The 18,301-nt window shown below is 40.9% G+C and overlaps 1 protein-coding gene across 1 annotated transcript; it reads left to right on the forward strand.

The window, feature by feature from the left end:
* Positions 1-412: 412 nt before the first annotated feature.
* Positions 413-5,157, forward strand: LOC147433012 (uncharacterized). The gene is made up of 2 exons (XM_086492767.1): positions 413-603; positions 1,116-5,157. Exon 2 carries the CDS (start codon positions 1,175-1,177, stop codon positions 3,551-3,553), a length of 2,379 nt encoding a protein of 792 aa, XP_086348893.1. The 5' UTR covers positions 413-603; positions 1,116-1,174; the 3' UTR covers positions 3,554-5,157.
* Positions 5,158-18,301: the final 13,144 nt, after the last annotated feature.

The raw sequence follows: 18,301 nt of genomic DNA on the forward strand, positions 1-18,301 counted from the left end.
AACGATGAGAGAGAAATCGGAGAGCTAGAAAGATATGCTCTGGCAGCATCCGGCCAAACCTGATATGGAGAGAGAGAGAGAGAGAGAGAGAGAGAGGACCACCCACGAGAACTGGATGTGTGTGTGTGTGTATGGCTAACACCCATCCAAAGAGAGAGCTGCTCAGAGTTCTGACATGTGTGTCATTAATTTAATTTGTGTCATAATAAGAGCGAACGAGATCCGCCGGTAAGCGAGTCGCGCAAGCTAATTTCCATAAATTAGAGGGGTATTTTGGTAATTTTCCCTTCTTTTTAATATATTTCCTGTTCTCTCTCTTTTTTTTTATAAAAAAAAAACTAGTTTCCAAAGAACATGTCAAAGCGGGAGTCTGGGCCGCAAAGGCCAAGTTGGCAACTATTTCAGTCTTGGGAACCAGGCGCTCATCAACGCCCATTCAAGTAGTGGGCAGCTGCTCTCTCTCTCTCTCTCTCTCTCTCTCTCTCACACACACACACACACACACACACACACACGTTGACGCGAGAACCAGCTTTGGTCTAGATCGATCGGAACTTCTGATTCAGAAGCAGTGCCATTCCACGAGCTCTATGCATTCTCAAGGTATTTCTTTAGGTCGTCTTGGGTATCTGTGTGTGTGTGTGTGTGTGTGTGTGTGTGTGTGTGTGTGTGTGTGTGTGTGTGTGTGAGAGAGAGAGAGAGAGAGAGAGAGAGAGAGGTGGTTTTTGGGACGCATGAATTCTGTTGTCGCAAAGATTGCATATTCAGATGCAAATTCTTTCTGAGAGAGAACCGTGATGATGAAAGTGCAATGGGCTTCCCTTGGTCACATACACCCGCAAAATCAGAACATGAAGTTTTCAATGTCTTCCATTGTGCCAAAACTCATATACACGAAACCGACTGCTATCAAGCAAGAATATTGAAACATCCAATGGGGACATCAAATGCAAAGAGACTAGACAATAGGGCATCCAAGCCTGAGCAAGCAGGTCCTAGAGGCATACAGAAGTGAAGTATCCATGCCGGCGAGACACTCAAGAATGAGGAGGAATTTTTCAACGTGTCTCGACACATGCAACTGATTGCTTCTTGTTTCTTGAACAACATAACAGGTACTTACTTCATGCGAGAGCAAGAGACTTGTTGCTGCAAATACCATGTGTAGTTCCAAATGATGTATGATGTGTTTCACGCTCTTTCAAGTCATGCTAGAGAGGACCTACAATCTAAGATGGATTCCCCATCATTGGAGGTAGACACTGAATTGGATGCCTTTTCAGAGTTCCTTGTCAACTATCCCTCTTATAAAGACACGATGATCATCGATAGCCTGCGGCGTGAAGAGTACCCACATCTTGATGAGAGGGGACAAGCGTGTCTTGATTACACCGGAGTGGGCCTTTTTTCAGGCTCCCAGGTTGGCAAGCTTGGTATAGAGTGTTGCCACACACCATCAAACCTAGCGACTCATGCCATGTATGCGGAGGATGGGAGCACAGAAAGTTACTTTAGGAAGCGGGTGCTGCATTACCTCAATCTTGATGAGGAAGATTACTACATTGTATTCACTGCCAACGCCTTCTCTGCTTTCAAGCTTTTAGGCACATCGTACCCTTTTCATGAGGCGCCAAACCTTCTCCTTGCATATGATCACAAGTGCGAAAATGTGGATGCTCTAAGTGATTGCTGTCTTGCAAAGTCCGGCAGCGTTCATTCTGTGGCTTTATCGTGGCCATGGTGTAGAATGGATGCGCATGATCTAGAAAAGAAGCTGCATTGCAAGAGAAAGGTGTGCATGCAGAAGGGAGTAGCACGCAAGGGTCTGTTTGCTTTTCCATATTCGTCACGAGTCACAGGATGTCGAAGCTCTTCTAGGTGGATTCCACAGGCCCAGCAGAATGGATGGCATGTACTTTTGGATGTAACCAGTATAGATGCAAAGATGATGGATTCATTGGGGCTCTCACTCTTTTTGCCCGAATTTGTCATATGCTCTTTCTACAATGTGTTTGGCGAAGACCCAACAGGCCTGGGTTGCCTTGCAGTGAAGAAATCTGTATTAAGAACACTTGGGGATTCGTCTCGTGCTCGTGCAATTGGTATGGTCACGATAATAAATAAGTTCTCCTCTAGATTGTTAGTGTCAGATTCGTCTGTCTCTGGCGTTGATGAAATTAATCACAGAAGTAGCACACCTTCACGAAATTCAGCAGGACTTTCAGATCTTCAGGATCTGAAGAAAAGTTCTCTGCACCAGCCTGATTGGTCAGTTGATCTGACAGCTATTGACAATGCATGGTTTTACCAATCCAATGGTGATGATTTGAGTCAATCCAAAGGAGTGCAACATGAGGGTGATGGCAAAAGAGATTTTTTTTGCCATTCCAATGGTGTAGATAACATCTTATCCAAACATGAGGTGGGTGGCATAGGAGTTGTGGATGCAAATCCTGCTCAAAGGCATTCTTGTAACCATGGGAAAGGAGTTCTAGATAAGGACATACTCAGCCATGATGGGATAATTTATCCGAAGAAAAATGTGAGTACATATGTCCCTCAGGTTCACAAATGCATTGGATCCTCAAGTTTTTCTATGTGGCTGGCAAATCGATCTGTACCCACAGGTGCTTCATTCAGATCAATATCTGCCCGAGAGCACAGTGACAGCGATTTCAACCGCCCAAGTACGTCTTACGGCTACATGGGCAGTAATGCTGGCACAATATACCCAGCAAGTCGCACATCGCTAAGGAGGTTGTTTAAATGCGAAACCAAAGCCAAAATTAGAGAGCATTTACAAAAAGCAGCTCAAGTTCACTCAAGAGTAGTCTTGACGGTACACGACTGGGTTACCTATTATTCGGAAAAGGCCAGAGTGTTGAGCTCAGCTTCTTCTAGTGCATCATCTAGTTTTCGATTTGGCACTGAAGATGAGCATAATAAGGATATTCTGCAGAGAAAGCCAACAAAAAATGTGTTTGTGCAAAACAATATTACTTGCAAGGGACTTGATCATGCAGACCTTCTGGGGTACAGAAGAGTAGCTGTACGGCTCAGATCGCTTTCTGAGTGGTTGATCTCCGCTCTCTCAGGGTTGCAGCATCCGCCGCCAGAGTGCTCCAAACTAGTGAAATTTTGTAGCGGGGTATCGTTAGCAGAGCGAGCCTCAACTGTTGCCTTCAGTTTAACAGATTCATCCGGCAATGCTTTTGATGTTAAGAGAGTGCAATTGCTTGCCGATAGGGGCAACATTTCCATTAGGACCGGAGTCATCGAGGGCACATTAAGCATGGAATCAAAGATGGATCAACACCATGAAGAGCGTTTAGTCGGGTGCATGGAGATGTCGGGGGGCTACAAGTGCCTCTCCAAAGATGACACGATGCAAAGACTCGAGATGCCTGTACTATATGTATCACTGGGGTTTCTAAACAACTTTTCAGATGTGTATAGGCTTTGGTGGTTTGTTTGTAGATTTCTTGAGCCACAATTTGTTAATCAGGAGCTCTGGCATTATCAAGCTCTCAATCAGCAAACCATTGAGCTATGATGATTCATGTCTGTCTCATGATTTCTTCTGTAGGATGAGCTCTGTATATATGAGCAATTCTTTTGCCACGAAGTGTGATCATTTTTGTAGGCAGGGGTCATGCCCAAGTGTTTGTACAAGAACTGTAATAACAAGGTGCATTCGCCTTGTTGGAAGGGCCATATAAAATGAGATTGCTCCATTAATGTTTCCCTTTTTCCTTCAAATGGGAGATTGTAACATGGTGTATGAGCTATGTGAGGCTTAGTTATCATTTACTTTTTGAAATAATTGTGCATCATGCATGGTCACACGTGCACCAGTTATTCGTCTTATATGCAACTATGCAAGGCGTTTTGTAACTATGCCAATTTTGGCACAGCTGCATCAGTAACATGTTCCTGATAACCGATGCACCACATGCTTACTAAAGCATGGAACTCTTGGGAGCAGCTGTGGACCGTTGGACAAAGCTTGTCAAAATTAGTGCCGCACGGCAAGTTAAATGATGGCAAATCTTTTTTCTTCCTTTTTCTTGTAAGAGGGGCGGCCACTTATCTAGGCCACTGAGAGAGTTGAGTCTTGACATTTGTTTTCCTATTCCTACAAAGAGGGACATTGAGAAGTAGATCACATTCTCTTTTTCTCATCCTTTTATGTAGGCCATCATGACTTTTCACCTTGTGTTTTTTTGTGCATTCCATGCAATTATGTTGCAAGGTTGGAATGAACCTGTTGCATATTTATTTGATTTAGCACATTTAGGTTTGATTGTGGAGTGGAGTAGAATGGAAGTCCTAGTGTCTGCATCGTTTGCCCCCCATATGTCAAAAGAAATCACCTAGTTTCATTCGATAATTGCACATATCTAAGTGATAGTTTTTGCATATACAGCTGTTATCTAAGCTTGTGCCTACAGAAGGCCTTTTGTATTATCTTCTCCACCTGTGCCTGCACATAGTATGCAGAGACCAAGACTCGATTTTTCATTGCAATTAAATGAATCTCAACAAATAAAAAAAGGAGATATTATGATTCATGAAGCACAATTTTTGGCACTTCTAATATGCAGGCTGAAGATCTGCCTTGGGGAGAGGCAGCAAACAGTACAACATTTCAGCAATGCATACAAATCAAAATCGAGTTGCATAGTGATGTTTTGTTCTCTTCACTTTCAACTGCTTTTTCTTTGAGAGATTGTTGTAGAGGGCTCAGCATGCCTTGATTTCTAAAGGTGGCTTCCACAGAGCAAGCGTCGGAACTTGTAGAAGAGGAAAAAAAAGAGGAAGCTGAAGAAGAGGCAGCGGAGGAAGGGCGAGGGGATGACATGGGCGCAAAAGAGGGGTGCTTGGTTTTGGGTGAGGCGACTCGGCCTTTGTATTGCTGTCTACTCTCATGTTGCTGCACAATTTGGCCAAGCAGCAGCAGCTCTGGCATCACAAAGTTCATGCTGCCCATATGATTTCCACTATGCTGTTGTTTGGTGAGCTCTTTTGCTTCTCTTGTAGATAAGGGTTGAGGATATAGTTAGTGCCACTTGTTTGGGCATTGGCTATTTAAAGAAATCCTTATGTACCTACCCCACCTTCCCTACTTCACCATCTTTGGGCCCTCACATAAAATTATTACCCCCCCCCCCCCCCCCCCCCCCCCCCAAAAAAAAAAAAAAAAAGTGTGAAAATAATATTGGCATGTTGAAGCATGCCTTACAGGGTTCCATCCCTTAAAATGCACTTTTGTAGGGCCCTCAACATCTGGTTGGCAAGCCCCATTATTGTCTTTTGTAAAAACGTGATGACCGGCATGCAGCTGCACCATTTTTGTTGTGATGTTTCAACCACCCCCCACATTCTTTGAACTCCTTTTGGATAGCCATAGCTGCCTTTTTGACTGGTTGTGAACAACACACACTGGTTGCTACGGAGGTGCAAATGGTTGCCGTCATGTGTTGCAGAGCAAGCAAGCCCTTCATTTTCTCTTATCTTTCTGTTTTTTGCATGTATAATAGTACAAGTTGTTTGCTCCATGTAATAGATACATGTAGTCTGGTAGTGCCCATAGCAAGGCCACTTTGCATGGGTTTTGTTGTACATTTTTTGTTTTTCTTAATACAAATATCCCACATAATGTACAAGGTCAAGAGGCACGAAGGCATGTCAAGTTAAGAGGGGGATGAAATTTATGGAGTGTAAGTTTAAATTAAGAAAGGCTCCACTTAAATAATAAGGTGAAAGGTGCACACCGTGCACATGCCAAAGAAATGAATGGAGCTTTAGAAAATAGCAATCAAAGGACATGAAATCTTTCTCTTCAAAAATTTTAAGGCTCTCTTGAAGGACACACTACTATATATAATGTAGCAAAAGACTTTCAAGGTCAAAGAACCCCTCCTAGTGTCACTCATTGGTTCACTCAAAGAAAGCCTTACAAAGCATCTATCTAAAACAGAGGAAGGGTTGGATTTAGAATGCAAAAGTGAAGGATAAGATTGTAGAAAGTGAAAAACCTTTCAATTTAGAGTCAAAGGATTGTGTGCTTTATATAAGGTAATTTAAAATATAGGAAGGGATAGATTTAAAATACAAAAGTGAAGGGTAAGTTGTAGGAAGTGAAAACCTTTTTGACATTTGAAAATCAAAAGAATATAGACCATTACATAAATAAATGTACAAGTCTAACTGCACCTAACAAAAGAAGATAATTTTGACTGAGATTTTGTTATTTAACAAAAAATTGATTTTTAAAGATATATTTGGCTTTATCTATTCAAGTGATTTTTTTTAATATCAATATTGATATTTTTAATATTTGTGTAAGTTTGTATATTAGAATCTGAAAAACAAATCTACAAAGGCACTTCTATAAGCTTTCTTAAAGTGTTCAAAGATTGTTGAATGCTAGGCACCTTTGTTGTTGCTACCCTTCCTCCCCCAAATGTTGGTTATTGCGATGAGAGTGTGTATGCACATACACGTGTACAAGAGAGACACTATTGAAAACTTGAACGTTGAGTATGTCTCTATGAAGAAAGGGGGCTTGCCTGTTTACAGCAAAGTTATGCCATCCATGTGGCAATGCTAGGTGCAGTTCAAGTTTGTCACATGAGAGAGAGAGAGAGAGAGAGAGAGAGATAGATAGATAGATAGATTCAATTATCGTCCACGGAGGTCAGATATGACCCATGGGACCAAAAACAAACATTACAACGGTGACGTTTGTAGCAGATCGCACTGAATACATATCAGTTCAGGACTGAGGGTCCATTGGAAAGATGAAAAATGAAAAGGACAAAAACCTAAGAGGGATCAGCTGTGGGGAGAGCTGATTTGGGTTTTCGAAACTCCTGGATGATGGCTTTACCACCTCGGTAGACTGCCCATTTGCCTTGTTTGCGGGCTTCATGTACCTTCTTGAGCTCTTCACTTTTGCGTTTGAGTTGTAGCGGGGTGAGTTCTTCTGCGATCCAAAACTTGGTGTCCTTGAGAAGACGTGATTGTTGGAGAAGCTTGAGCCGACATTCCCTACTTTCAAATTCAAGGATGGCATGTCCACTTGGTATAGGTAGGTCAGGGCCTCTCCAAGTGATACGACTTATTGCATTGTGGTCGACCTTGATCGGCTTGAGAGTTTCGTTGAGGAAGTTGATGCGTTCCGAGAAGTCGAGCTCGGTTGTTTCCCATGCTTGAGGTAGCCCACCGATGCGGATCTTGAGGGTATTTTCTGCTTGGAGAGAGAGAGAGAGAGAGAGAGAGAGAGAGAGAGAGAGAGAGGAGATTCGTGGGCAGTCCACTGTCAGATTTAATCTAAACACAGTTGATTGTGTAAATTGCCTTTTGGGATCATGGAGAGGCCGCTACCAGCGTGGAAGAATGTATGTGTGTGTGTGTGTGTGTGTGTGTGTGTGTGTGTGTGTGTGTGTGTGTGTGTGTGTGTGTGTGTGTGTGTGTGAGAGAGAGAGAGAGAGAGAGAGAGAGAGAGAGAGAAAGATTAGAGGGGCGCCAATCAACAAGAAGAAGAGAGTAGAGAGAAATTGTATGTGTATGGACATGCGTGTGTACAAGAGAGAAACAACAAAAGCTTGAACCTTGAATATGTTTTTATGAAGAGAGAGAGGTTCACCTACTTACAACAAAGCTAGGCCATCCATGTATCGGTTCTAGATGTAGTTCAAGTTTGTCGTGGAGAGAGAGAGAGAGAGAGAGAGAGAGAGAGAGAGAGAGAGTTGGCAAAGAGAGGAAGTTTGTGGATAGCCTATTACCAAATTTGATTGGAGTACATTTGCTTCTTTGAATCACCTTCTGAGATCGTGGATATGCCACTACCAACGCGCATGTGTGTGTGTGTGTGTGTGTGTGAGAGAGAGAGAGAGAGAGAGAGAGAGGCATTGATCGATGAGAAGGAAAGAGTAGAGAAAGGTTGTGTGTGTGTGTGTGTGTGTGTGTGTGTGTGTGTGTGTGTGTGTGTGTGTGTGTGTGTGTGAAAGAGAGAGATGGAGAGATTAAAGAGAGGTTGATTTTGGACGGTTGCTCACATTGAGGGATCCTCACTTTTTGGTAAAATATGAACGATTTTTTTCTTGCATTGAGATAGCAAGTCAACTGCATGTATAGATAGACAGACAGAAGGAGAGAGAGAAGAAGAAGAAGACAAGCTCTACCTCCAAAATAAATCTTGGAGTCTTGATCTTTCCTTAGAAGAGAATTTGGATCACCATTCTAACATCTACGCAATAAAAGGAATTTTTAATTGCTCCTCTCTCTCTCTCTCTCTCTCTCTCTCTCTCTCTCTCTCTCTCTTTTCAAGGAAAAGTGATTGATTTGTATTAGTTGAAAAAATCTCTAAGAATTCCCAAGTGGTGATGGTTGTGAGGGCATTGAAGCAACGAACTATAACTGTGAGAGCTGAGAACAACTAGCCACATGGGAAAATTGAAAAAACCAAAAACCGCATGAAAAAACTCTCTTAATTAAAGAGAGTAAAATTTGCCCATGGTAAGCTAAATAAAGAGAGGATGACAATAGCCTATGAAAGATATGCACTTCCATCAAAAGCACACTCTTCAAACTCTCTCTCTCTCTCTCTCTCTCTCTCTCACACACACACACACACACACACACACACAATACGTAGGCATCCATGAGGAGAATTTCTCTGTGTGTGTGTGTGTGTGTGTGTGTGTGTGTGTGTGTGTGTGTGTGTGTGTGTGTGTGTGTGTGTGTGTGTGTGTGTGTGAGTGAGAGAGAGAGAGAGAGAGAGAGGGAGAGATTAGAGGGACATTGATCAATGAGAAGGAGAGAGTAGAGAGAGGTTGTGTGTGTGTGAGAGAGAGGTAGATTTTTGACAAGTACACAGGTTGAGGTATCCTCACTTTTTGGTAAAAGATTATTAACCAAAAAAAAATTGCAATGAGATAGCAGGTCAACTGCATGTACACATAGATAGATAGATAGAAGGAGAGAGAAAAGAAGAAGAAGACAAGTTCTACCTCCAAAATAAATCTTGGACTCTCGATCTTTTCCTTAGAAGAGAATTTGGATCACCATTCTACTACATCTACCAAAGAAAAGGAATTTTTAATTGCTCATCTCTCTCTCTCTCTCTCTCTCTCTCTCTCTCTCTCTCTCTCTTCCAAGGGAAAACTAGTTGATTTGTATTAGTTAAAAATCTCTAAGAATGCCCAAATTGGTGATGATTTTGAGGGCATTGAAGCAACAAACTAGAATTGTGAGATCTGAGAGCAACTAGCCACATAGGAAAATTGGGAAAACCAAAAACCACATGAAAAATCTCCCTTAGTTAAAAAGAGTAAAATTTGCCCATGTTAAGCTAAGTGGAGAGAAGATGACAATAGCCTCTGAAAGATATTCACTTTCACCAAAAGCACACTGTGCAAACTCTCTCTCTCTCTCTCTCTCTCTCTCTCTCTCTCTCTCTCTCTCTCTCACACACACACACACACACACACACTTTTATGGCTGATTATAGCGTGTTGCTATTTTCCTGGTATGATTTTTTTGGGATTTTTGGCCTGGGGTACCTTTAGTGAATAACTCGCTTAATTTCACTAGGTATTGTATATAGTAGTACTAGTACTAGTAATTATTGGTACTATTGGATTATAGTCGTACTGGTACTAGCATTATACACTATGGATACTAATACTGCTATAATAGAACTGGTAGTTTTGTGTACTGGTATTGGTACTAGTACTCACTGATACTACTGGAGTATACTGACACTGGTACGTGTACACGCACACACATGTGGCTAGTTATTGCCTATTGCCATTTCCCGGGTATAATTCGATGAAATTGTTGGCATGGGGTACCTTTGGTACTGTCTGGTACTACTGGACTATACAGGTATTGGCACTGTCAGTATACACTACTAATATTGATACTGCTATATTGTTATACTAGTACTGGTACTAATTGGTTGTACTGGTACTGTATATACTGGTACAGGTACACACACACATACACATGGTTGGTTATTGTGTGTTTCCATTTCCCTGGTATAATTCGCTAGAATTGTTGGCTTGGGGTAGCTTTGGTGCTGACTGGTACTACTGGACTATACTGGTACTAGTAATATACACTACAGATATTGATACTGCTATACTTGTACTGGTAGTACTGGTTGTATTGGTACTGGTAATGGTACTTATTGGTACTATTGGACTATACTAGTACACACACACACACACACACACACACACATACTCATATGGTTGGTTTTTATGTGTTGCCATTTCCTTGGTATAATTCACTAGAATTGTTGGCATGGGGTACCTTTGGTGAATAATTGGCTTAAATTCACTAGAAAATATAATTTAATTTAGGTGATACCTTAATGGTACCTAACCCTTAGGTATTAAAGGGTTTATGGGTGGGCTACCCAGCTCTGTAAATAATGTTGTCTTCTACTTAATAACGAGGTGGCTCCCTCCTGACGGGTCTGCACTACTGCGCTCTTAAGTGTTCTCTCTCTCTCTCTCTCTCTCTCTCTCTCTCTCTCTCTCTCTCTCTCTCTCTCTGTGTGTGTGTGTGTGTGTGTGTGTGTGTGTGTGTGTGTGTGTGTGTGTGTGTGTGTGTGTGTGTGTGTGTGTGTGGCAGCGCTGTTACACCATCCCCCTCTTGAAGCCGGGCCCGGCATCATACGGCTAAGAAAGAAGGTGGCCACTTGCTCCAAACCCTATAAAAAGGTGATCTTTACATGCTCACTTAACATTGGTGGTGTGTGTATTTGGGAAAAGTGTTTGTACATTACGACTGTGAGGATTTTACCTACAAAGGGGTAGTGTTAAGTGTCGGATCTATGACAAAGAGCAAGGATAAGTATTGTGGAGTTGGCTGCTCCAACTCAATCTCATGTGACTTTTGGCTTTGAAATGGACTATTGTCCGAACTGTTTGATGGTTGTGAGTTTTCCTCATGCATATGCCGGTAGAGGCACTTGAATAGCTTCTTCTGTTGAACTTTATCTTATGAGAGCTTGTAAAGCACAACGGGCGTCATATGTTTTTTTCCCCTTATAAATGATTTTATCTCTGAATATATGATTAGCTTGACCTTTCTTATTATTTATCTTTGAAAGAAATCTAGTTGGGTGACATCTATAACATGTGGGATACCCATCCATCACCTGCATACGGTACCAATACTAACTAAATGTTGTGTTGTTTCCATGGGTGCAGGCGAGGGTTACCTTCTCAACTATAATTTTCAAAGCTCCTTGGCTTTAAAATGATCTTTTGGCCCTTGATTTCAGTACTTGTGTATAAAGACTATTCTGTACTATGAATGGGAATTATACCACCTTTTCATTGACATCGTTTCTAGTGTCTTTTGCAATTCGAAAAGATTCTTTGGTGTATATGTTAGATTGTTATTGGAACACATACACACACACCCAAATACACACACACACACACCACATATTAATATATATATATATATATATATCTATGTATACACACACACACACGTGTATATATATATATATGTGTGTGTGTGTGTGTGTGTATAATAAAATCTTCTATACTATATATAATACAGCTTCAAGGAAGGAGACCCTCCACATGTCACACTTTGCTTCATTTCAAAGAAAATTTTTATTAAAAAAATCAATTTGAAATGCAAAAGTGAAGGGTAAGTACTAATGTGGTAGAAAATGAAAAGCTTTGAGTCCTAACAATGTAAAGTAAACTTAGGTGAGAAGGCATGAAGGCCTGCTACGTTAAGGGAAACAAGAAAGAGTAAGTTTAAGTAGGTGCTTACAATCATATGAATTTTTGTAGTGTTTTAGTACAATATTGTATCTTCTATTTTTTAAAAGTGGCTCCTACTAGCTTGCTTAGAATAAAATACATTGATTGAAAGATGCCTTCAAGATTCCCTCTACCCTCATTGCCTAGTTCTCACCTCCTGCTCCTGTCGCCAAAACCTTGCTTCGTCTGTGTGTTGCCCTATCCTACCTTTGGACTCGTCCCTACAAGCTGCCTGCAAATTCGCCTTTCCTCTTGCACCTAATCTTCCCCCACCATTCATGGACTTACACCTACGGAGCAGTCCCCCCACATCATCTCCACTATGCATATATCAAGGGAGGACATGAGAGAGAGAGAGAGAGAGAGAGAGAGAGAGAGTTAAGAGACAGATTGATCGGGCGCCCAATTGGTTGGACACTAGCCGGACACCACATTTGTATTCTATTAGTTTTCCAAGCTAGTGTAGTAGTACTCTGTAAATCCTAATTCCAAAGTAGCAAGTCAATTCCATGAGTTGTAATGTTGTCATGACATTTGTAAAAGTCCATGTGAGCTGGCCACTGGCCATTTAGAATGCCCTAGGTATAAAGGTCAATAACGTTAATATGAAAGAAGGCTCATCTTTAGAGAAGAAAGAGCTATAGTGTACATACGCTCAAGCAACTATGAAGCTCCAACTTGTAATCATCACAGCTAATGGTTGGGTGATCCATTTTCAATTCTAAAACTTTCATTGTGTTCCTCTCTCTTTGCTCTTTCATTAAGTGTAAGCATTGTCAGTTTTGTTGTGGTTCGGGACTACGTGTCTGTGAGTCTTAATTGTAGATTTGAGTGCTTAAATCATTATTTTTAGTCATTTTGACCATAGGAGAGTGTTCCTAGACCATAGGGAGACCTTTCTGTATAGTCTTGTTGCAGTTTTCATGGCCTTTTTCATGATAGATCGTGATTTTGGTACCTTGTCGGATTGTGACCAAACTTGGTAGGATAGTGTCCCTAGGTGTCCTAGACCTCCTCCTAAAGTTTCGTTGCATTTTAAGCCGGTTGGAGTGCCGAAATGGCATGATGACCTAGAGCTGTGAGAAAGGACATAGGCAGATTTCCTTGATCTTTGAGTGTTGGTTTGCTTGTTGAGCTAGTGTGTTTGCTTGTTAAGGTTCACTTCTTGACGATTTCAAAGAGTCTCCGTGCCTCATCCGAGTCACTTCCCTGAGTATTGATAGTATGTTAGTACCAAAAAGCTATGCTGCAGACGTCCATCGCGACGACCGCTAAGAGATAGATTGACTGGGCGCCCAATTGGTCGGGCACTAGCCGGACACCACATTTGTACTCTATTAGTATTCCGAGCTAGTGTAGTAGTACTCTGTGTAAATCCTAATTCCAGAGTAGCAGGTCAATTCCATGAGTTGTAATGTTGTCATGACATTTGTAAAAGTCCATGTGAGCTGACTGTTGGCCATTTAGATGCCCTAGGTATAAAGGTCAATAACCTCAATGTGAAAGAAAGTTTATCTTTAGAGAAGAAAGAGCTCTGTTATACGTACGCTCAAGCGACTACAAAGCTCCAACTTGTAATCATCGCAACTAATGATTGGGTAATCCGTTTTCAATTCCGAAACTTGCATTGTGTTCCTCTCTTTTTGCTCTTTCAATTAAGTGTAAGCATTATCAGTTTTGATGTGGTTCGTGACTACGTGTCTGTGAGTCTTAATTGCAAATTTGAGTGCTTAAATTATTGTTTTTAATCATTTTGACCATAGGAGAGTGTTCCTAAACCATAGGGCGACCTTTTTGTATAGTTCTGTTGCAGTTTTTGGGACCTTTTTCATGATGGATCGTTTCCTTGACCTTTGAGTGTTGGTTTTCTTGTTGAGCTAGTGTGTTTACTTGTTAAGGTTCACTTCTTGAGATTGACGATCTCAAAGAGTCTTCGTGCCCCATCTGAGTCACTTCCTTCAGTATTGATATTATGTTAGTACCAAAAAGCTATGCTGCAGACGTCCGTCGCGACGACCCGCTAACATTGGCGCCGTTGCCGGGGATATGATCCTTAGATGGTGAGTGACGTAGTGCGTATTTAGCGTGTTCTTTTTTGAAGATTTGTCTCTCCATTCCATTTACACTTTAGCAGTGAAGCAGCTAGACACGGGGTTTAGTGCTTGATAGAGTCTAGAAGTCGAGGACTTGCTAGATCTATTCTCGAAAAGTAAAGAGGGTTGTGAGTGAGATAGCCAAAATCATTTCATTCTTCGATTTTCTCTATGCTTTCAGATTGCTATACCGTTTTCCGTTATGACTTTATTTTGTACTGTTCAGTTTTTTTTTGTTTCATGTTTCATTTCAGTACTTAGGAGTAGGGTAAGTAGAAACTACCACCTTCAAATTTGAGCTAAAAGATTGAGGGAAAAAAGGGTGAAAACCATGTTTTGGCGAAAATAACCATAACTTTGAAATTTTGAAAATTTGATGGTAGAGACTTCAAAAGTGATCCAATTCAAAAATTTGTGGGTCAAGGGCATCAATAGACTCTCTAGAAGCAATTTGGAAAGTCTGGCAAGATTCTGTGGAGGAACATGGATCACGATCCATGTACCCCAGAGACCATTTTTTGGGAAAAAGTGACCAGTTACATTGTGCATCAGTAGGACACTACTCTAATCAAGTTTGCTTGAAAGAAAAACTCAAAAATCACATCAGAATTGACTGTTAGGTCAAAAACAGCAAAACAGGCATTGCAGACACAAAAGTTGGGGTTTTCCAACTTTTTGGGATCCAAATTCAAGAGAGTTGGCTTCTACAGGGCATAGAGAACCAACAGAAAAAAATTCATGAAAAAATGCTGCTAAACATGGATCGCGATCCATGTACTTTTTTTACATTTGGGGCTATTATTTGACAAATGCATCCCTGATAACTAGTGGAACAACTTTGTCAAAAGGGACCGTGTCAAAAAATTGAAAAAAGTTGGTCAAAATAGCCAAATACAGAAACTAGTAAAAAACCGATGGGCAAATAGAAAAACTCACTTTTGACGCTGAAAAATTTATCCAAATTAAAAACGATTTGGGGAAGAGTATCGTCATAACATGGACTACAATTTGACCAAGTTTTATGTCAAAATGAGGTCAAACATGGATCGCAATCCATGTACCTCATGAAAAAACATTGAAAATGTTTTTGCTTAGATTTGAGCAATAGCTAGCTGGCACCATTTGGAACAACTTGCCCAAAAGAACCATATGCAAAAAAGTTAACAAAAGTGGTCAAAAGAGCCAAAAACAGAACATTGTCAAAATTGTCACAGCATACTGTAGAAGTCAGATTTGGTAGGGCAAAACTGATCCAAATTCAAAAAACAATTATGAGCTGTCTACAAACATCATAAGCTATCAACACACCAAAGATTCAGGTCCAAAAGTGGTGGAACATGGATCGCGATCCATGTACCCCTGAGAAAATTTTGGACAGAAACTTTTCTAGCATGTAACAGAGACCATTGTGAACAAAAGTCCCCAAAGAATTTTTGTCCAAAAAGTGGGTGAAAAGAGCAAAAAACAGTGCAAAGAGGAAAACCCTAAAACAGACCTAGGGATTGACTTTCGCTTGACCTAGAAAAGTCCAAATCACACAAAAACCATATAGCAGGGATCAGTGGACCAAGGGAAAGTTGTGTGCCAAGTTTCAGTGCAATATGACACATAGGTGAATGGATCGTGATCCATGTTCCTTTGTCACATATTAATACCATATTTGCACCATAGCTAGAGGACATCACAAGGAGGCTAGTGGTCGTTTCAAAATTGAATTTGGATATCAAAAACCAAACCAAAAGCCAGAACTGCCAAGTACTCTGACAAAGTGCCAGAACTGACCTAAATTTCAATCCAAAGGTACATTTTAAAAAAAATTGATATCAAAGGACCTACTAATCATGCTGATCTAATGATACCAAAAAAAGTTAATTTGGGCTCCAAACATGGATCACGATCTATGTACCCATAGTGACAGCTTGACTTGAAAATTTCCAGATCAGTAGTGCATACACAAGGAAACATATCTCCGAGTCTAGTTTTGGAAAAAATTGAGCAAATTTGGGTCAAAAGAGAGCAAAACAGGTGACAGACTAAAAACCATAGTACAGACCTAGTGCTGTCCATTTGACCTATCAAAACAAGTCCAGGCTTGTGGACATATAGTGCAACAAGCTGCCAAGAGATCAAGTCCCGATGTGGTTGAACATGGATCAAGATCCATGTACCTCAACCTCAGAATTTGATGAAAATTGGTATATAGTATGCACATGACATTGTCTACACACAATAAGAATTTGGAAAAATTTGGAGAAAAAAATTTGGCAGAGGAACATGGATCGCGATCCATGTACCTCAGCATAGTGGAAGTATCTGACTTCATGATCTTCTAGACATGCAGTCCTTTTGAGGCCAAGATACAAGCCAAAGTTCTTGCTTTGAGTGCTATTTCAAGTGCAATTCACTAAAAGTGCTCTAACTTTTGATAGACAACTCCAAATCGAGTCAGGTTTAGCCAGGAAGAAACTTTGCGGGTAATTGCTGAATTTTCCCAGGTTTCCTAAATCCAAACTTTTAGGGTACCCAAAACTAGTTTTCAGAAACCAAAAGAGTCACAAATTCTTGACTTCTAAGAGACCTGATCAAAGGTAAGAGAGGATAAGTTTCACTAAGCCAAAGTGAGCTTGTTAAGTACTACCTTGAGAGTTTTGAGTGATCCTTTTATTATGACAAATCATCCACCACCAGGGTTCTCTACTTCACTCAGAGACATGAAAAACGTTGCAATGCTGACAATAGGGGGTTTGGGAGAATACCTAGAGGAGAAGCATCCTCTGATCAACAAGCCAAACGTGAGATTCATTAGAACGAATGAAGCCATGCAAGTTCTAATGGATTATGCTCATGATGGCTTATACAGATTCACAAACGGGGAGCCATACATCTTCTACAGGTGTGTAGAACCCAATGCTGGAGAGTTGACATTCTATAAGAACCTCTATGCATTCACGTACATAGATGCCCATGGAGTGCAAGTTTTGATGGTAGATAAGTACAAAAGAGAGTACAAACTCGTCAATCCAATTGACTTAGAACAATACACATATAAGGTTACTCCAATCTCTACTTACTTCCAGCAAAAAATGATGCCAAAATATACATCAGAGAGGATTCCACCAGAATTCTTTCCGAAACGAGATGAGAGCACGAGAGAAGTATTTCCAAGAGACCACAACTTGGCTAGATTAGTGGCTGAATCACAACCATTAAGACCGTATAAAGTGGCTCAATGTGTCAAGACAAAGTACAGTGGGTCAGGGGATCCATATGCTCATGTCTCACTCTTCAAACAAGTTTTGAGAGCCGAACAGATTGCGGATTTTCATACTCAGTATGAGGGATTTGGGTTGACAATGGAAGGAACAGCCTTGACTTGGTTCCAACCACTAAACAGAGATGAATTCCCAACATAGCACAACTCTTACAAGAGTTTGTAGAGGAGTTCTCAAAAAGGGGGATCAAACACAACACAGTGTCCCAAATCTATGCTTTCAAACAAAAAGCAAACGAAAGAGTGAAGGAAGCTCTGCTTCGATTCACACAATACATAGAGAAATGTCATGTGAGAGAGCTACCGCAAAATGAGAGATTATTAGTTCTCTTCATAGAGGGATTGAAAAACGAGACTCTAAAAAAGGACCTACATTTGAAAGGATGCACGACGTTTGATCAAGTCACTAGAGAATCTCTATATCTAGTTGACAATTGTAAGGTCTACGGGGAGGTGACTGAAGATACAAACAACACGACTAGTAGTGCTTTATCTCTGAAGAGTGAATCAACAACAAAGAGAGATGTTCAAACTCCTTGGGAACCGATCATTGATCAAGTGGTTGAGGGGGTGATTAGAAGAATAACAAGGCTACATTTAGAACTTGATTGTACGACATCCTCAATTGAGGATATGTAATACTTGTGGAGGGGATCACCCCACTATATGGTGTAGCACTCAACCAAAACCGCAACAAATGCTAGGGCAACAACCGCATCTGTTGAACGATGGTAGAGTGATAGTCAACTACGCTCAATCAGCATATGGGCCACAACCCATGAGAAATTAGTACTCCATGGATACGAATACGCTCCCATTCATAGCCAATCATGAGTATGGTTCAAAGAGTATCCTCACAAGGCAAGAACAATCATTGGCTGTATCACCAGGCTGTATCACCAACTATAAAATAAGGTCCATGCTATGAGTGTGGAGGTGATCATTGGGCACGAAGTTGTCCTAACAAGGGTCCACAGATAGAATTATTTGTATTCTGTGAACGTTGTGGGATAGACCATCTACGCCAACACTATGCTAAAAAGCCAAACTACATGGGGAAAGCAACAATGAATGTTATAGGCGTGATGCCTTCTTCAAGCGGATCCGAGGTAGAATACTCTATTCCTTTAAACATA

This window comes from Adiantum capillus-veneris, chromosome 20 (assembly GCF_014529385.1).
Source record: "Adiantum capillus-veneris isolate H3 chromosome 20, ASM1452938v2, whole genome shotgun sequence".
Classification (NCBI taxonomy): domain Eukaryota; kingdom Viridiplantae; phylum Streptophyta; class Polypodiopsida; order Polypodiales; family Pteridaceae; genus Adiantum; species Adiantum capillus-veneris.